A 21321-nucleotide genomic window follows, 5' to 3' on the forward strand; every position below is an offset into this window, starting at 1 on the left:
ATATGGTAAAATCTATGCTTTGCTGCTGCTTTCAATTTAGTAACCAGGGAATACACATCCAGCATACTGTAGTTCCATGCAGAGATACCTCTTGTTCAGTTTATTAAATTCTGGTGTTCCCTTAAGGTTAATTAATCCTGCCAAGTAGATACCCTCATGGGGCATGCTACTCTAAAGCAGGCGTATTGCATCAGCACAACTACGCTGGGTACTTTTATATGGCTCTGCATTGTCTGTGTAGACATAGCTTTGGCAGCAAATTGTCATGACTTTCTGTGCCTTTTCCCCTGTGCTATTTACCATGGATCAAGTACTCAAAATGCTACAGGGAGCTCCAAGATACAGGGCTGCAATGTGCTAGTTTTCGTCAACTGGACTGACTTCAGTAGGAATTGGGAACACTCAGCACCTTAAAAAAGGTTCTCAACACTGCATAACAGAATACATCCCCTTGTCAATTGCATTTTTTCCAATAGGTATAAACAAATTGAAAAATGTTACAACCCTACCTGCCTCCTCGTTTAATCCTTTCACGTTCCAATTTCTGGCTGCTGCCTGTACATTTATTCACATTACACTTGGAAATGCCCATGTGAAAATTGTTCTGGGTTAGATGAATTTTCAAATATGCAGTGATAACTAAGTTATCACTAACTATAACTTAGTTATATCTAAGTGCTTCTTTCCTAGCCTTGGAAAATATGTGTTTGTTATGGTAACAGCTATGTTGTGTTTGTCTCCAAATAGGGGAAAAAAGCCCTTTTTCAGTCTGTGGGCAATTCTCTTTCCACAGATTTCCACAAATTAGGATTTTCTACACAAAACTGCTGTACTTTTAATTCATACTCTGTCTTGAACTAAAGAAATTTTGTGTTTGTGCATACAAATTCAGAGCAATCTGCAGGCTGTTACAATATTGATGGATGTCCTGATTTTTTTTAGATAATACTTTGCTTATATACACTATTTTTTATAATTGTAGATGGAGCTTTTAAGGTAATAATGCCTGTGGTTTAGTTTAATAATTTTTAATTAGTTTGTATTATGATGATATTTGAACAACAAGTTTTCCCTAGAGTACAAAGCAAGAACTCATACAGAAATAAAGGTCCTGCATACTGTGTGTTATTGAGAAGGTGATTTGATGTATGAATCCAGTGAGTCCTTTTTCTATTGGTAATATAATATTCTTATATAAAAGGGGATTCATTTTAGTAAGCTCATTTTTTATAATCCAGTATGTAAATATGGTCTGTTAACCCTGCAGACTGTACATTGAGTTTGTACTCAGAAAGGAGCCTGTTGACAATTCCCTGCTCTGTAATTGTCTAACAAAGACCCGATGAGAAATTCGGAAACTTGTAAGTGAACTCTACTGCCCTCTCCTGGAAACAAAACAATTAAAACGTGGGTTCACAGGAAGCTTTACTGATGTAACGCATTTGAATTTGCAAGAGGGTTGTTTGTTAGTATTTTAGCAGTGCTGGTTCAAACGCTTTGACCCTAATATATACAGCAGACTACTTCAAATCTGACTTGATCTCAAGCCATGTTTTAAATCTCTCTTTAATGTAAGATTTACTTGTGTGCAAAACTGTAAATCACATCTCATTTATTGGGTGGTATGGAAGTCTTTCAAAAATGTTTTATACTTGAATGTTTTAAAGGATTCTTTCTCAAAAGACGATGTGCATATAACTTTAATTAGCACAGCCAGGAGTTTTGCAATCACAAGTAGTACATCCCTGTACTGTCAAAGAGAAAGTATGAGGCTTATTTTATAAACAATCAGAAGATCTTGCAATCACTGCAGATTTCTGAAGTATGGCAGGTGTAATAATTCTCATCATTAGAATCTGTAATTCGCAAAAGTATTTGGCTTGTGCTTTGTGGCCTAGTTATTTGTGTATGTGAAAAAGGAAACCGATAACAAAAGCTTTGTGGAAAGACCTATGCTCCTAAACAGACACGCTTTAGTTAGCAGAACATGTATTGAAGTATTTATTTCTGGCTTCAAATTTTAGAACAATGCTAAAAATAACACACTGAGAACAGTCTGTTTCATTTCCGTACAGTGCCTCTGAAAAGCTTTCAGAATTTCCCTGACTATCCTGTGCATAGTGGATACTGATTTTGCACAGGGCTTCTCATTTCCTAATGCCAGCCTGTGGTTAAAAGCAAATTTCAGTTTTATTATTAGAAAAATACTTAGGAAAGTGGTCACACTGGAAAAAAATATCAGAAATATTATGGAAGAAAAGTACCAATCATGCAATTTAGTATTTATAAAATATTTTTATACTATTTTGCCATTTGTAGGCACCATTACCAGAACAAGAAGGACCATCTACTGGTACAGTGGGAACATTTGAACTGATGTGCTCCAAAGACTTAGCACATCAGATGACAATCTATGACTGGGAGCTCTTCAACTGTGTGCATGAGGTATGAGGATCTATCTATTCAGCAGATTAGAATCTGTTAGAAAATGTTTAGTTGGACATTGTAGGTTTGTGCATTATTTGCAAAACTTTCTCTAACCTTGATTTTAAAAAATACTGCAATAAAGCTACCTACAAGTTTTGAAAGTATAAGGCATTCTTAATGTTATAGGCAAAATGCAAAAATAAAGTTAAACTTCTCCTGGACATGTGCTGCTTATTGAACTACTTTTGTATGTTTTAAGGTATTAAGCTATTTATACATAGCCTGTAGTTATGCTTTTAGTATGCCTCAGCTATTGTCTACTGGATTTGCAACCTGAATTCTTGTCATCTGTACAGCAATAAACATGAACTGCAGAGCAAGTTTCAGGCTAGATACTTACCTGGTCATTCTTAGCCTCTTTCCTCTGTCCAAAAGATGAGATTTCTAAAAAAAAATCCCAAATGGTTTTCTTTTTCCTAGCTGGAATTGATCTATCACACTTTTGGAAGGCACAATTTTAAAAAGACGACAGCAAATCTGGACTTGTTTTTAAGAAGATTTAATGAAATTCAGTTCTGGGTGGTCACTGAGATTTGTCTTTGCTCTCAACTCAGCAAGCGTGTTCAGCTGTTAAAGAAGTATATTAAGATAGCAGCCCAGTAAGTATACAGTCATCTGTGAGCTGGAAATGAGGTTCAGTTTAGTCAACTTGTTGTTATTTTTCTTCTTTATTTTCAGACAGCCACACACAGTAGAGGTTAAAATGTTCTCTATTTGGTAATTCTGTCCATTTCCTTATAGGGCTGTATAGAACCTTGTTAATATGTAGTCTTCTTTCCTGTCTTACTCTCCATCGCTCCTTGATCTGTGATCTCTTGGGGCCATGTTTTCACATAAAATTTGTGAGTAAATGTATTTCAGTTCATTAGGAGAATCCTTCATTTACCCTTACATGTATTAGCAAATATTAATATGTGAATTAGTAAATATTAACAAAACTGAGCCTTAATTTTCCTGAGGACAGAAGTATTTCTGGCGCTGTTCAGGAATTCTGTTCTCAGAATTGCCCTGAGTGGGAAAACCAAGAGGGGAGAGCAAAGAGATGTAGTACGGAGATGACGAGGCTCACGTTACCTTTAGTCTGCTTGGTATATTTTTCTAATACTTTTGTTTAAAAATGCAACTATATGAATGTCCTTTTTTGTTACTAACTGCTGGGTCTGAGGTTGGGTAGCAGGCAATTCTTGCTGTCTTGTATTCTTTTATTCATATTAAAACTTAAACTCTTTGGAGCCTTCATGCCAAAGATGTCGGCCTTGACTCCTTATCACTGAAGTCAAGGGCAAGGGTGTGACTGACTTCAGAAGGAGCAGGGGCATGCCCATGCCCTGCATAGCTACAGTTTTTTGTCACTGTTACCCTCTTCCTTCCTTTCCAGTTTGTCGTGTATTTAGTACATTCATCGCCATCTGAACAAACAGTTTGCTGAGGTGTACAGTGAGGAACTGTCTATTTAAGTGTTTGTCTACGACTTTGGGCATTGTGACTAGAGGCCTTTAGGCAGTCTTACGAAACAAAGACGTTATTACTTGCAGTTAAACCATGAGTTTTAACTTTTTTGCATCGTTAAATGTAGTTGTGTGAAAGAAGAGATTACTATTACAGTTGTGATGCTGCCCTCCTCCCAATTAATAATTCCACATAGCTGAAACCAGTGTTCACATCGAAACTCTGCATCAGCGTGCCTCCCGCCTCCGGGAAGGGCCCCGCTCTGCAAGTACCGACTTCCTTCTGGGAACTGCTTTGGGCCCTCCGGTCGGATTACGGTTAGTCGAAGCTGAAGATTTTCAAAATCTAGTAGTGGGCATGCAGGATCAGGTTTATATTCAGAACGGAGGACAGAATTTACCTCTTTAGTTTCTAAAAATATGTATACCGCATATTGCATGATCTCATTCCGCAGAGCAAAACCGGGAAGCCACCGGTCTGGCGGGCTGTGTCCAGGAGAGGGCAGTGGCACCCACACGCAGACACGTCGGGGTCTCTTCTAAACTCAGAGGCACGAAATGGGAGAATGTTGAAATGTGGTAAATTAAGATACAATAGTAATTTCCATAAACACTTGAAATCAAGTATCCTAAAAATTACAGTTAAATATCTCCTTAATAAACCACCCTAGCCTGTGGGTTCCTCAGTGTCATGGGTTTAATCCTATGCTATTTACAACAGCTTGACAACCTTCTGTTTACTTCCATGTTTCTGGTATCACTACAATGCTAAAAATAAATAGCTAAAAGCGGTCTGCTCTGCTGAGTCCTCTTTGTCTCCTAAAAGCAGAGAAATCCGAAGCACAAGATTTTCCTCCGTGCAAACTGAGCGGGCAGTTTAATTGCAGACGCTGGAAAGGCGCTGGGAAGTTTTGCCAGGCTGCTGCCCTCGGTGCAGCGCTGCCATGGTAACAGGTGCTACAGCATGCGGTAAAACAAACACAAAGTGCACCGAAGTTAGAGGGGAGAAAAAGCCAAGGAATTGGATCAAAAGAAGCGGGCCCAGGCCTTGAAGCAATATCTTTGAGGAAGTTTTGCTTGTGAAGATCCTTGAGACCTAATGAGAACTTTACCCTACCTAGAAGTACTAGACTCATTAGAAAAGTGTTCGGGGAGAACAGCTCAGTGCTGCACTATTAATCTTAGGCATGACTGGTGGTAACGAGATGCCTTGCACGTACAGATTTTCAAAGATAACTGCTACTGAGAACCCTGTTTCAATTCTGTGACGGGGGGCTCAGACGCCATCGCAGAAGGCACATCACAGTGTCTGCCACCCCACGCACCCTGTGATGGGTGCTCCCTGTCTGTGTGGGCAAGCACAAGGCCAAGTGCTGGCTCCAAGTGCTGTGCACATGTGCTTTCAGTTCCAGGAGCCGTTGTTGCCTTTGCATCTGCTGGGAAAGGATGTAGAGGTTACCAGGTTCATCTCTTTTCTCCAGCCATTGTAGGATTAAACTTTCAAACAGAGGGGAGACGCGAACTATATTTCCTACAGTGAGTTCTTCCCATATTAATTGTATTAGAAAGGCCTTCTAGGATGTACTCGCACATACTCTTACGGATATCCACAAAGCCAGTTTGTATATATATAAATATACCCACAGGCTATTTAGAAGCCTTCTTGCGTATCGCTATACTCAGACACTTTCATTCAGTTTTTGAAAATCATTCTTTCCATACACATGCATATGTTACAAGCCCAAGAAGCCTGTAAGAAATTTTTGAAGGGTGTGTGTTTACAGGGAAAATGCCAAGATGAATATGCTCTTGTAAGTACCGAGAGATTTTAACCATATGTGTGTTTGTGTTGGAGACAAGCGTGTGTGCATAGGTGTATGTTCACAATTCATACTAACAGGAAGATTTTTCCAATACAGTCTGTTTTGGGAGGCAGAGGGACTTCTGCTCGGAGCACACTGTGGTGCTTTGGAGGATCCACTTTCTGACATTTTACAGGCAGCATATATGCAGTGGAGCCATGCAGCACTGTTTCTCCTTCCTTACAGTGGTCCGCTATCTGGAACTGAGCTATTTAGTGTAGAGCCTGTAGAATTTACAGAATATTTGGTGTAGAATGTCATGCATCTAGATGGATTTTAACAAGTACTTTGTCAAATTACATTGCTTAACAGGGTATTTGGCAAAACTTTTCCTTTTTAAAATGAAAGATAGATTCAAATTACATATTGCAGATATATTTGCAGCTGCCTACTATGTTTGAGCACTACTGCTGTGTGGTACTAATTATTTTTACCGTGCCACAATTCATTCTCAATGTCACAGGCTGTGGACAGATATCCCTTTCTGGATTTAGTTGTGCCTGGGGAAGAGGTTATCACTGACAGCCTATCCTGGCTGCTTTTCATCCTTATCTCCCCTCAGATCCACTAACAAGGCACTCCCTGACCTGTTCTAGTCAGAATAAGTTGGGGTAGCTTTAGCATTTCAGCTTATCTTCACTAACCCTGCTCACTGTCCCTAAGCTGATGTGGGAGAATTTGTATGAGCAGCTCTGCCAGAAGATCTGAGGGGGCAGCAGTCTCCAATGGACAGGCCATCAGATGGGAGAGATCATTTTTTCACGCGCTCAGTGTTGAACGCGTTGGGTTCAGCTCTCTTAAGGTTGTCATGTGTACTTTTGCCCTGACTGATACATACAACTTAAAACCTGGCCCTTTGTGTTTCAGCTGTAAAGAATACAAAAATCTGAATTCCTTTTTCGCTATTATTATGGGACTGAGTAATGTTGCTGTGAGCCGTCTCTCGTTAACATGGGAGGTAAGTCTTAGCTAAAATCCAATTTCAAGAAGTTTGACTGGGATTTGTGCTTTTAGTTAGCAAAAACATGACTTGGGCCTTTATTATTGATAAAATTACATCTACTAATTCAGCTCCTGAGCATAAGCTTTTAGCTAAGGCTGACACTTTTTATTAGTAAGGCAGTATACCCATACATGTGTTGAATACTCACAAGCAGTTAACAAGAGTGACAACAGCAGCTTCTATTGATGAGCTAAACTGCCCAACAGCATGAACGAGTTAGCCAGTTAACCTCTTACATCAGTCCATCCTCTGTTTGACTTCACTGATCATTTAGTGAGATCACTCCATAGATACTTCTCTAAAGTCCACCCTCTGTTTATACATATTATTTTCTGATCTCCATATGGACTCTGTTGCCCTATTAAAATGTGGGTTTGTCCTAACTAGTTCTGTTTTTCTCTCTGACATGCATTCCCCTGCTTACTATCAGTTTGGTCTTCATTCTCAGAGCTTCCACCTTTTTCTGTGGCTTTGCTCTTTGCTATGTGAGTATATAAAAAGGGAGCAATGTCCAGCAGGGTGAGGTAGTAAGCACATGTAACCACTAAGAACATACTGGTTGTCAAAAGCAGTGCAGTTTTGAATGTGCATGCATTTTGTTCATTAGAAATTCAAAATAGTCATTGATGCAACCGAGACCAAAATTTGAACACCTTTTAAAAAGTGCTCTGAAATAGGAGATCAGACTAACACATCTGAGAAGACACCAGCCCAGTTTTCAAAAGTGCATGTTGCAAGTGGCACATACAATCCGTGCTAAAGGCAAAGATTTGCAGATCAGTTTCTCAAAATAATGACCCTTCATTTGTGGCTACTGAGGGGAACAGTTGGGAGAGCTGAGACAGTACAGGAGTAATATGAAGAGAGAAGAGGGAATTGAATGTATATACTACATACAGCAGTCTGAAATGGGCACAGGGTCTGAGCTGGAGGGGCACAGATCATTTGTAGATGTGCGGTATGAACCTGAGTTCAGGGAAATATTATCACTCTGGTTCTGTAGGGCACTCAGTTTATCAAGAGAATCTCTGCAGCTTGATTTTTAGCCAGATACATATACAGAATATACTTAAAAACAAACATATCAAGACCTGATTTTTGCTATATTATCATGCATTTACATTAGTTGCATGCACAAATTAGATATTTGCAGGTGCAAATGTCCAATTATACCACTTATTTCACAAATACCTAATCTGCATGCATATGCAAACTAGGCACACAGTTGTTGACACACATCATTAAAAATTAGGCCCTTGCTGTGGCACAGTGTAAATATCTTGCTAGGGTACACACTCCAAATGTAGGAAGTATTGCAAAAAATCATTTCTGCACTATAAAGTCTCTATTAATTTTTAATGATACCCGCTGCCAGTAGTAGTCTGATTTAATCAGCAAATATAGAGAAATTTCTTATTAAAACTAGAAAGCTGACATATTCTGAGTGCGCATAAAACATTACTGTGATCTCTGAAACTAATTTAAAACATACAGTCTTTAGAGTAAAATTATTTAATATGTATAACATAACATGAGGGGGAAAGAAAATATTTAGTAAAGCCCATCTCATCCCAATCACTGCATGATCAACTGACCATGATTTATTTGTGTAGGTGTTGTGGACTGAAAAACTATTCATTAATTTATACCCCAGAAAGTTGTAGAGGCCCTTGGCTGCTGGGCATGTCAAGAATTTGAGCAATAGTTGGTGATACATAAGCATGAACAAAAAAACCTCCTGGAAATGCCCAGGCATGGATTTGAATGTTGCAAGGGCAGTTCATCATAGGTATGAATAATTAAGCTGAGCTACCCCTACGCAAGCTGTGTGTAAATTATATTTTCAGATAGGCTATAATCAGGAATGTCCTGAAACCATTGACCTGAACTTTCACTAACATTCTGAATTCAGTGATTGCGATGTGAGCCAAACAAAAATCTGAATCTAAACATCCCAAAGGAGTAAATTCAAGCTGGGGTTTAAATCAGGATCCAGGTTTCATGGCTGGTCCCGTCTCTATTTATAATCTGGTTGCTAGGAAACATGTTGTATTTTAGATTAGCACATTGTTAGAAATATCTGGCAAAAAGAGCACTTTCCTGACTTAGGGCGTTGTAGAAGGAACTAGCATTTACAGTAAAATTGCCACACAAATTGGATTTAATTAAGGTTTGCTATTTTTGTTTTTATTAACAGAAACTTCCAAGCAAGTTCAAGAAGATCTATGCAGAGTTTGAAAGCTTAATGGTGAATAGCAATAGATCCCTTATTCTATGCACAATCTGAGCTAATTCAGTTTCTGAGTAACTGATTTCAGTTCCTTGATTCAGAACATTTTATATGTCCTTGTTTGACTTTAAGAAGTTTATGATCCCATTTTAGAGCTGCTAAAACAAGTATGTATGACTAATAAATTATACTCTTAGGAACCTACTCTGAGAGAACTTATGTACCACTCAAAGTTAATCTGGGAACTCAGAAAAGCTTTATCACATGTTTTCTGATACTACATATGGGAAATTATATTTTCCAACCTGGATTTTTCCAGGCAATACATTTTAGTGTTACAACATATGCAAAACTGGATCTGCAGCTGCAAGGAGGGAGGAAAAATGTGTGATTCCTTTTATGAACAATTTTTTGGTAATCATATCTTACCTTGCTATTTGGCATGAAAAATGTTTATGTTTAGCGGCTGCATTCTCATCATCTAAGCTGTATGGGAGAATGATAAAAGGTGTCTTAGTTTGCAGATGCACTTTTAAAGCCACAGGAGACAATAATGATTTTAATAAATGCCATGGCATCTAAATGAATGCATACAGTGTCTCAATACATATAATAATACATACTAGTAATTACTTGATTTCTCTTTTTTTCTTAAGGATCCATCAAGAAACCATAGGGCCTACAGACTGACTGTAGCTAAATTGGACCCTCCAATAATTCCTTTCATGCCACTACTTATAAAAGGTAAGCTTGGATCTTACCAGAATTATTAACTTGAAAGCTATTTGTCAAATATTTGAAGAATAAGAGTAGCAGCAAGAAAAAGCAAAAATCAATCTCAGTGTGAGGTATGATCTTTTTCCATTATAAAAAGCATGACACAGAGACAAGAAAAACTGCTTTAGTGCATCTGAATATCATACCTCAATTTTACTAGTCTCAGAAATGCTGCAAATTAAAAACTGAATGTTTTACTTTTATAGCTGCTTTGATTTTTGTAAGGGATAGATAAAATGTTCTGCTGTTTTATGTGGCCATGATTCAGTAATGGGCTTTTATGTGGCTTTTATTTCTATACAGACATGACGTTTACTCATGAGGGAAACAAGACATTCACTGACAATCTAGTAAACTTTGAAAAAATGGTATGTATGACATATTTGAAAAGAAAATTTAAAAAGACCTCCCTATTCATCACTTCAAGAGTGAACTTCTCAACAATGACTTCCAGGGCTAGAGAAAGTGAAGGCAGGACCAAGAGCTGGCAAAAATAGTCTGCGTTGTGCACAGTGCCTGGGACCTCTGGGTTTCTGGAAAACCTCACAGAGGTGGAGAAGAAACTGCCCACTGAGCCATGCACAGCCAAAATGTTTCCTAGGAGAGGCAGCAGCAGTGACAGGAAGCAGAGCTGCTAGAGACAATTTTTAACAGCCAGTTTGGGACGAAGCTGTGATTTTAACTGCTGTTCCTTCAAACAGGACTGAACTGCCTCAGGCTGGGATAGTTCTGCATTGCTCCTCAGAAAATGAAAGGAGCTTTAATACAGAACGCGCACAACATCTAATTTTCTTCTTTCCTTTAATAAGTGAAAGGAGACTTCTGTGACTTGATTGCTTTCATATTGGAAAGGGGGATCAATGATAGAAGGCTAGATTATGCTCAAATTTGATTTATTTTAAATCCTGCACCTAAGCTCTCATCATTTCAAACACCGTTTTCAAAAACTGCAGGCAGGCAACTTCCCATGGCAGAAATCTCAGCTGAAACTCAAGTTTCTCAGCAGCGAGAAGCCATTTTCTTGGTTGCTAAGGCCATGTTCTTAATTAATGTGGTTAATGACACCTGCATCTGAGAACCAGGGTTAGCCAAGCCCAGCTATGAGCGGCTACCCTGCAAAACCAAACCTGACTTACTGTTCCAGCAGTAAAGCACCATTAAGCAGCCATGCTAGAGCATATCTGCTCTGGCACCTACATCTGCTTGTTCTTAGTACTGTAGTAACCAGAACCACTCCATGGTTATTTCCACTGCACTATGGAGGAGCTTGTCTTACCTTCTGAGCACTGATACCGTAGAGCGGAAAAAAGGAGGACGTTCAGCTCTTTAGAAGACTTCACAGAAAAGTGATCATCACTCTGAGTGAATTCTTCTTTTAGATTTTAGTCTGTAGCTCCAGGACAGCCTCTGTCCTAGGGTGAAAATACCTCTCTACTAAGCTGAGACTTTTTTGTGGGTAAATGGTAGTGCTAATGCCTGAGTAAGGGCCTGACCTCACTTTGCAATAATGACATTATGTAATTGCATACGCAGACTGTGTTGCCATCTCCTTCCTTGAGCCTTCTATCTGCAGAAAAGGACTTTTTCCTGGACTGCCTGTTCTAATTAGATAGATAAATGTATATATTTTAGTGTAGACAGTAAATATTTTGGGGAACACAAAGGGATCTCGGACTTGGCTGGAGCACCTCCAAACCAGGAGGGATGGCAGCTGCAATAGCCATGGCTATGTGGCTGGCTCCATGCTCTCCCCCTCACTTGGCCTACTTACAGCTCCTGAGCCAGAAGAGCTGGTACATCCGCAGGTCTCAAAGCTGTATGCCTCAGGCTCTTCTTTATGCCTGACTATGTGTAAAAGCCATTACAGGAGGCAAGAGCTCTCCTGTGCGCATTTGCCCATAGACAGAAGTTCAACCCAAGCTTGTCATTTAGAAATGGTTCTGCACCACTTTATACCACAGGTTGGCACTCCCAAGGCCAAGAGTGAATTTTATAGCAGCTTAAACTGATCTCTATCTAAGCTCCTGCAGGTCTGGCCTTTTCACCCTAGTCTGCACATTGCCTTATCTTCAGAAGTATGTTATCTCCAGAACATGGATTTACTAGTAGCAGCCAAAAGTTTTCAATAAAATTTTGTACTGCGTGAATGTAGTATCACTCTGACCAGTAACCTGAGCTTTGAGCATTTCCTTTAGGAGGGGAAAGTGAAGATCAATTAATGTATTTTTGATGCTATATATTTTTCAAAGAATCAATATAATGTCTCATGTTCCTCCACACAACGGAAAGGGAAACGTTCTCCTTTCTCAGTATTCTAAAGCTTTCTTCAGTTAGTGCTCTACCTAAAAGCTCACTCTGCTTTTTCTCCAGGCCTTACTACAAGTTTCTCTTTTGTGTTTTTAATGTTCTTCACTAGCTATTCTGCATGCTTCTATGGTGTTTTTACTGCTTCTCTCAACCCATAGCTCTTCAAAGCAACATGTATTCAGATTCCACCCACATAATTCATACAAATCCTAATGTGGACCTGGCAGTTTTTAGCTTTTTGCATGTGTCATCAGGTCAAGCAAAGAAGAAAAGCCTACTGTTAAACCTCAGTCGCTACCGCCTACTTGTGTTAAGCTTACAACTGTCATATCCACACATAATTGCCAGATATTAACTAGTGAAGACAAGACCACTCAGACAGATAACTCTCAGATAAATTCAGCTCTTTTACATAAGTATAAACTCAAGGTAAATCTGTGATGTTATTCTGCCATTTTCAGGAGAAAAGCAGAAACCAGATTTCCTCATGGGAATCATGTCCTGCCATTTATTGTTTCTGCCTATTTGTTCTACTGCATGATGCTCTGTTGCAAGCAGATGGAGATACCTCTGAATATTGCTGGGAGCCACTCTTACTGATCTGTCAAAAACATCTTCATTCTTTGGAAGATGATTTCCCTCGATCCATCCTAACTTTGATGCTTGCTGAAATTTATGAATAAAAATATCTTGGTAGTTGCCATTTGCCACCGGAGGAGGTGGGTCCTTCCAACTCTTGTGTAAGCACAGTGATGAAACAGAGAACAGCCTCTGGCATCGTGTCTTCATTCTCACCACAGAGCTCTGATCCCGACAGCTGATGTGCTGCTGACAACTTTATTCCTGTAACTGGCAGCCAAAAGTAGAAGTTTGATCTAGGGGCATCTCTTCAGCTGAAACAGCTTCCTTTAAATCTTTTATGTTTTCTGATGGTTTTGTTATTATTTATATTAAGTGATGCATCTTAAAACATGCAGGAGCTGTCAGGCAGTGTCTGAGCCAGGAGTTCCCTGAGTGCCAGAGAGGCCTGGTTTCCTAAACGTTTGTGTTTCATGGCTGCCTGAGCTCTGCTCAGAGCTTTCCTCGTGGCTAGGGCATGTGTGGTTTCTTCATGGCTGGGGAATTCTGTGTGAATAGGCTTTTGTCATAACATAGGAACTTGCACTACAGCCTTTTCCCTGAAGGAGACAGGAGAAGAGGGCGCTTACACGATCTCTCTCTTGTCCACAGCCATCTATTTTCACAGAAAATTGGTAGGAGCTTTCTTATGTTTGAAAACTCTGGGTTCTTTTTTCAAATTTGACAAAATTATCTAGAGAAGAAGGGAAAAACAGACAGATGGTGTTAAACTACATTAGCCTAGTTTTTTTTAGCAAGTCAAGCTAAAAAGGAAAGGGACCGAGTCAATTTTTTCCTGCTACACTTTCCTATAAATGGGTCTTTTCAAAGGTATAGTGACAGAACTGTGGTATTGGCAGTAGTGGGGGGACATCACTCTGCAGAGCATTGCTGAGCTTTATCTGCTGCTGCCTTTGTAACTGCCTGCTCCTTCTTCCCCTTCCGCATCTCCTGATCCCCATGGATGCCTCTTATTTGGAGGAGGCTGTGAGGAGTGGGAGGGCAGGGACAGCTAGCCAGGGAAGAGAATACCATGTGTGGTAGAACCACAGCTATGTGTGAAGAGGGAAGTTTGTAAGCGGACCCATTTGGTTTGTACAAGATGTGGGCAAACAATATAGAATATGTCAGAAATAGGTATACTCTTTGCATTTGCACTGTACTTGTGCTCTTTACTATGCCATTTAATTGCATGAAGCAAGGGGTGGGGCATGGAGGGAACAAGCATTTGGCCTTAAAATCCAGCCTGGAACATGTTAGTTATGCTTTTATCAGTAAGTAGACAGAGTAACTAAATTACTGGTATTAGTAGTATAAGTCTTTAGTAAAAGGCTTTGTCTTTTACAAAACAAGACATGGTTTTAGAGAAGTATTGAAGGTCTTTTACTTATCTCACTGTAAGAAGCTGATGGAGACAAGGTACAAGCTGTTTCCACCATGGTGTTGCTCAGATGTACCTTCTAGTTTGGCATATACTCCATGACCTTGTGTGGTAAAAAGTACCTGCATCTTTTCTCCACTAGTGAGTTGACAGTAGATGTTAGTTGTAAGTGTTGCTTTAGAAGACCCGTCTATGTAACAAGGAATGAATAGGCTTGTAATGTTTTTAAAATGCTGTAGTTGTAGTTTGGCAGGCTGAGGACATTTTGAGAGCTGCAAGTAGGTGAAAGATAAAAAGATGGCAGTAGATGGCAAACACAATTAGTTTGTGATCTAGAATACACATTTGTCTTTTAGGCCCATTAATGACCCTCTTTTCAGGTGAAGGAGAGCCCCCAAAGCTGTCAGTAGTATTAGTTCCTATAAACTCTGTATGATTTAGCAGATACAGGACAACCTACAACCTGCAGCGCAGTACGTGGCAATAGATAACATTCAAGTGACACTGCTTTTATAGCTATATATTTAGAAAAACATTTAAAAGCCCTTTCCTAGAATTATGTCTTGCCAGGGAAAGAAGAGAGAGGAAAGTGAGGAAAGTACTGAGCATGACTGTCCTTAAGGACGGGCAGTATGTCATACTCTTGACCACTTACTGATTTCCGCTTTTTTCAAACCTCAGCTGTATAATCATGCACTCTGACTGCCAGTACAGAATTTTGTATTCATAGACAGAGGGAAGATGCAATTACTTGGGAACTTTATCAGTGCCATTTCTCAAATCATCAGACAGCCTGAACAAAGATCACTTTCTGTGGCACCATCTCCATGTCGCACTACCCAGCATGTCTCAGAAATGGCACCTGTAGAGGGAGCAGAAGTCACGAAAGAGCTCTGAAAGTGCTGACCTGCCCTGGCAGCATAAGACAGTGCCATGATGCTGGCCACTGATGCTTCTTTTTGTCAAGCCTCTTCACCCTTCAGGTGTGAAATGAGGATTAGAGAATCTGCGCATATTGGTTTTCAGGTTTTGTGGAGATGAACAAAAGGGAATTCACACTCTGATCCTTATGCAAAAAAAGGGCAAACATTCTTTCATTTTTGGAACATAAAGATTATGCAAAAAGTGTGTGACTAAAGCCCTTAGTAGTTTTCTATGGCATATATGAATATTTATAACATTTAGAAACCTGGGTTTGGAATGGATTAGAAGATAATGTGCTGGCCTGCTGCCACTATTCCAGACTGCCTAAAACTTGAAAGGGTATTGTTGTATATATATAGCATGCTGGTAGTAGCGGTTGCTTGTTATATTATGCAGTTGGTTCTATTTCAGAAAGATCCAAATTTAGGTTTGTATGGCTTTTCGATAATGGTCTTTCTTAGCACAGTGAGTAAACAGAGGTTAATTTTTGCAGGCATTAACAAGAGGTAATCCTCTCTTTGAAGAAAAATTGTAAGGAGCTGGTAATTAAACTTCCATCTGAACATTTTCTCTGTACATGTTTCTAGTTTTCTTGAATCAAAAGGAGACAATCCAACTTATCGTAGCGGTTGTTGTTATATTATGCAGTTGGTTCTATTTCAGAAAGATCCAAATTTAGGTTTGTATGGCTTTTCGATAATGGTCTTTCTTAGCACAGTGAGTAAACAGAGGTTAATTTTTGCAGGCATTAACAAGAGGTAATCCTCTCTTTGAAGAAAAATTGTAAGGAGCTGGTAATTAAACTTCCATCTGAACATTTTCTCTGTACATGTTTCTAGTTTTCTTGAATCAAAAGGAGACAATCCAACTTATCTACAAGATTCAGGAAGGGAAATTCACTTCCGCTTCATATGCTGTTTTTCCTATTCAATTTGCACCTTCCAAAGAGGAGCTCTTTTGAGTTTATATTAGACAGTACAACAGCACCTGGAAAAAAGCAATGTGAAAGGAGCTCTTCAAGGACACATAATGCTCCAGAATCTCCCCATTGGGTTGCGGTGCTGTCTTCTGGCCGCAGTTTCTCCATTTATTTTGCCTTAACACCCACTTCCTCATTCTTTTGTGTTTCATCATTGCCAGGATACTTCTGAATGAACAGATTGAATGAGATTATCCTCAGGAATAGGCAAAGTAACTCCTAAAAATGAAGCCTTTCAGACAACTGAAGGAAGCCAGCTGAACTGTTAGTTCAGCCTTTAACCAGAAGTCAGACGAATTTATTGCCACTTTGGTTTTCCTTGCCTGGAATAGCCCATATAATGAGAAATTCAGAAATAGTGAAAACTTTTTAAAAACCTTCGCTACACACATAATTTGTCTTTCAGTACAATACAGCATTACAGTACTTATTCTGAATGCTAGGCTTTTTTTCAGAACAAAGTCGCCACATAAAGAAAAAAAAGAGTAAAATGATTTCACTGAACACGCTTTTTTGATAGATCTAAGTTTTCACCTAAGAGGCTTAATACTAAACTAATCAAACACCGTGCCTACAGTCTACCTCCAAAGATCATTATGAAATGAGGCTTCAAAACCTAAACATTTACGGGTATGAAAAATTATAGTGTGTATTAACAGTCCATCTAGAAAGCACATCAAGCAACACTAGCTATCTTCATGAAAATGAAGTTCAAGCTTCCCCTGAAGTTAGATGCTCTTGAAACTTCATCAGGTTGGCTGGTGCACTTCAGGTTTATGGTCTCTCCTTGAAATAGTTATTTTAGAGGAGTACTTTTTGAAATGGTATAAATCAAAATAGCAGCATCACATAACAGAGCCAAATATGAATCCATAGAGTTATGAAATATTCATGTTTACATGTTCATGTCATTTTGATTTTCATTTGATTGGGTTAGACTTGAAGAACCAACACTGTAATATGCAGTGCATTCTGTCTCAATCCAATATTATAATGGGTGCTTATCTTTGAGTATTTAAGAGGTTCCACTGAAGTCAATGGGGCTTATTCACGTGCTTAATGCTGGGCACATATGAGAATGTTTGCAAGGTAAGTGCCTTAGAAAATCTGCCTAGTAGTAATGGCTTGAGGAGGTATGAAAATTAATATAGGATAAAAATGATTCTTACTTGAAATCTACTTATTTTCCACATGTAAATACATACGACTTCAGAAACAATATAAGCAGACCCATATCCAAATTCCCTAGATCTTTTGGGAAGTTGTGTTTTAGAATTAAAATATTTTAGGTCGGTTTCAGAATAGCTACATTTCATTTGATTATAAATGTGTAATCCACAAAAATGTAGTACATGATATATCAACAGTGTTTCTAATGCTGACCACCAGTCACACCCATTTTTGTATGCTTGACAGTGCATTAAAATGTCTAAGATTATTCAGTATGTGTGTAAGGAATGTTTTACATTGGTGCTTCCCACTTCTGGAATGACAGATTTCACAAAGGTATTTTATTTATAACATCATTTTCATGTAAGATTACAATTGTGTATTAATTTTGAGGAGCGTATGCCCTAGGTTTTTCTGTTTACTAGTAAGAAATATATCATTCCATTGTGTGAGGGCTTATAACTAGCTTATTAATCTCACACAAAATTTCCAGAAGGTATGAAGCAGTCTGGTGAGAGCGTGCTGTGTTAAAAAAGGTATTTTATTTATAACATCATTTTCATGTAAGATTACAATTGTGTATTAATTTTGAGGAGCGTATGCCCTAGGTTTTTCTGTTTACTAGTAAGAAATATATCATTCCATTGTGTGAGGGCTTATAACTAGCTTATTAATCTCACACAAAATTTCCAGAAGGTATGAAGCAGTCTGGTGAGAGCGTGCTGTGTTAAAACATGTAGCTGTGTTGTAATTGTCGGACCGTGTTAAAGTGCGGGAACAAACGTTAGACTACGATTAGGAATAGCATTTCCCTCCTCTGTTTTCTCTTAATCTAAGCAAAAGAAACTGAAACAAATGTTGTCCTTATAACCGTGATTGAATCAAACTATCTAGCTAAGGAAGTCAGTTTTACTGCTGAAGTTTCAGTTTGTTTGATGTTTTGCAGAAGAACTCATTTTGCCCCTGCGCTGGTGGGTGTATTACCTGTGTGGTGCTAATCACACAAGCCAGTTAAAATTTTGCAGTCCAGAACTAAATCTGAAATGTTTTGCTTTATGACTTACCTTCATTTCTGTTCTTAAAAACTATTGTAAAATAGCATCTGATTTATCAGAGCAAAATGTATTGATTAATACTTTCTTAGCTAAGTGAGTGAAATGGTGGCTTATTTACTGAAGAGCAAGCACAGCCAAGAAGGACTGAAGTGACTTCTGCTTTTTTTGTGAATTGCCAGTAGAAGTGTCCACCAAAAGTGAATCCACTTTTCGTGTTGGGTTAGATACACTTGTGCAAGCTAACACTGTCTAACAGGTCTGTTTAATGAAACTTGCCTACAGGGTCACATTCTAACGGTGGCCTTCTCACCTGTTAATCGAGCATACTTCCAGAGGGAATCGGTGAACATACACCCTCATATGCTCATTTTACACTGTCATTTTCCAGGAGGGCTGCATTTTAAACTCAAATTCATATGAAAGGTGAAAGCTCTTTAATTGCTGAGTATGTTCTAGAAATGGCCTTGCTGTTAGGAACTGATGGTCTTAAAATTAACATGTGTACATACTCCAAGGTGTTCTACATGATACTCCTTTTACTTTTTAATGTGGGAAGATGTTATCAAAGAAATGCGCATTGAAAGGGCTGATTTTCATTCTTAGTTAAGGCTTTTTACAGCATCCAAGCAAGGGAAAGGGTTCTCTGAGTGCATGTAAATTACACTCATGCTCATTTAAAGCCTGTGTAAATGCAAATCACACCCTACATATGAGGGTATCAGCATTAAAATTATATTTTCATTCATATGACTGCTTTTATTGGCATATGTCTTCACACTCAGGCACAGTTAGGTGCTTCGTTTAAATGATGATGAAATACAGTGCTTGTTCTCTGATTGCATCCCATCTTTTCTTTCCAGCGCATGATTGCCAACACTGTCAGGACGGTGAAATTCTGCCGAAGCCAATCTTTCAGTAAGTGTATTACAACATCTGCACAGTCAGCATTATCATCAGTAGCTACAGTAATTACAAGTAATTCTCTGTGTACCAGAATTTAAAAGCCTGGTTTGCAGTGATTCTTCCGTGTTTGGATCCTCCAGTGTTTCACAGGGTGAAATATCCTTCAGGAAGCTCTAATAAGCCCCTTCTCCTCCATCTCTTTTCCAAGCTTGTGAAGGAGCTAAATATCTGTGAGGTCTCTACACATCTGTCAAATTAGAATCGGTTGTAATTAGCCACTGGGTTCAGAAGTGGTTGAAATAAGGCTAGCAGACAGCAGCACACAGATACATGCAAGATACTTGCTTGGATAAACCCTGTTTTTATAGGAAACCAGTCTGGAACCATGACGTTTATAAATTACATAACTGCCTAAGGTGATGAACCTGTTTGTCAGTGTAATTACCAGAACTTACTTGAGGCCATGTAAGATGACAGAGCTGTATGGTCAAACAGGCTTGCTCTGCGGGTCTCAGCCCATCTAGGTGCACTGTCAGTCCCAGTCACGCTGGCATTTCCTCAGTGCTTCCTCCATTTTGCCTCACAGCAGCCTTCCTCTTTCTCAAAGAACAGAATAAATAATATAACACAATACATTTTTATAAAAATAGTTTCTTTCCATCTGGGTCAAAGCTTAACTTGAGAAGATCAAGTTAAGGGAGCTTTTTGTTTTCCCTCTCACCATCAAGGTTTTTCTGGCTATGTAATTTTAATGTATTAAGCGCTAGCGAGACCTCCACATATTTAGAAATGGAAGTGGATTTTCACTATACACGATATAACAAAATGTCAGTATATAGAACTGTATCTAAGTCCCATGCTTTTTGTGTGTGTATATGTGTATTTATAAATAGTAGATGCTTCAGTATCTTTCTTTCAGAGAAGTTTAAGTTACCTAACACATCTTTCATTAAATTGTAAGCTCTTCACTGTGAGGCTGAAGACACTCAGATTTTAACTCGGTGGTTTTTCATAATTGTTGGAGTAGGTATAACGCGGTTATGTTAAGTAACGCAAACAGGTAGTAAATTTTGAGGCTTGAATGGGGCAGCCACTAAGCACTACAGCGTTAGAAATATTTAATACTGAGCTAGAAATGGGAATATTTCATGAAAGGAGGCTTAAATCAATTCTATAGTTTTGAATCTGTGTGAAAGCTGCTGGTTCAAAAGCAGATGGGCAGCTTTAAATCATACTAGTTAGCTGTATAATTTATAGCTATTGACCGGTAAGGTGATGTGTAAAACTGTAACCAAGGGCCATCAATTTGAGTAAATGTAGCCAAGGATATCCGAGAGAAAAAGTTGATTTGTGGGGGTCGTAACCAGAAAGACTATCAGATATGGAGGAAAGGTTTCAAAGACAGCAATTTCTAAATTTTTTTTTTAACTCACCAGGATCTGGCATTTCCTGTGACAGCTCGTAAAGAGTTATGCATTCTGTTCAGGCATTTGTTCGTTTAACTGTATCAATCCTACATCATTTCTCTTTCACCAGATCCCGACGCAGCCCTAACTAATAAGAACCATCAGGATGTTCGGAGCTATGTGCGGCAATTAAATGTGATTGACAACCAGAGAACTTTATCACACATGTCTCACCGACTAGAACTGCGTCGAGCATAAACATTTGAAGCAATGATGAGAGATGATCTTTTATCCTGTCAAGGTCACTTGTAAAGAACTTCACTTTCTCTGCTACCGCACTGCCACTACAAAAATAAGCAAAAACATATTCTAAGGTCTTAGGCAACGCACAATGTACCAGCCTGTCAGAGAACTTTGGCTGAGGAAGAATTTGTGCACTGTAGCTGTACGGCTGGCCATGTTGTGAACTGTTAATTCATCTTAAAGCGTAGTAAATGATTTCTCATATGGATAAAAAAAGGCAAAAGGTAAAACAGAAGAGTTCGTGAAAAATGCACAAAAAGCTTCTAACAATTCTAAGGGAGGTAGTGTTTTTCTCCCTAATTAAAAATCTGTATTTTATGAGTTATTCTCCAGGTCAGGACCAAAACTGATCATCAGTTTAGCTTGCCCAGCTACAGTTGACCTCAGTAGAAGATGTACGTAAGCATCTGATGAAAGAATGTAGGTTCAAGAGAGGTCCAAGGTATAGTTCCATTCAGAGAAGACTTA

General features: G+C 38.9%; 1 protein-coding gene across 1 annotated transcript in view; it reads left to right on the top strand.

Annotated features, from left to right (window-relative positions):
• The window catches only part of RAPGEF4 (Rap guanine nucleotide exchange factor 4), a 158484-nt gene extending 137676 nt beyond the window's left edge, over positions 1 to 20808 (top strand). Inside the window, exons 25-32 of the mRNA XM_009278582.1 lie at positions 2320 to 2445; positions 2908 to 3086; positions 6665 to 6755; positions 8998 to 9048; positions 9687 to 9774; positions 10111 to 10175; positions 19102 to 19156; positions 20681 to 20808. Coding sequence (XP_009276857.1) covers positions 2320 to 2445; positions 2908 to 3086; positions 6665 to 6755; positions 8998 to 9048; positions 9687 to 9774; positions 10111 to 10175; positions 19102 to 19156; positions 20681 to 20808 — 783 coding nt within the window. The remainder of the gene's footprint in view (positions 1 to 2319; positions 2446 to 2907; positions 3087 to 6664; positions 6756 to 8997; positions 9049 to 9686; positions 9775 to 10110; positions 10176 to 19101; positions 19157 to 20680) is intronic.
• Positions 20809 to 21321: the final 513 nt, after the last annotated feature.

Source organism: Aptenodytes forsteri, unplaced genomic scaffold (assembly GCF_000699145.1).
Source record: "Aptenodytes forsteri isolate BGI_AS27 unplaced genomic scaffold, ASM69914v1 Scaffold257, whole genome shotgun sequence".
Taxonomy (NCBI): domain Eukaryota; kingdom Metazoa; phylum Chordata; class Aves; order Sphenisciformes; family Spheniscidae; genus Aptenodytes; species Aptenodytes forsteri.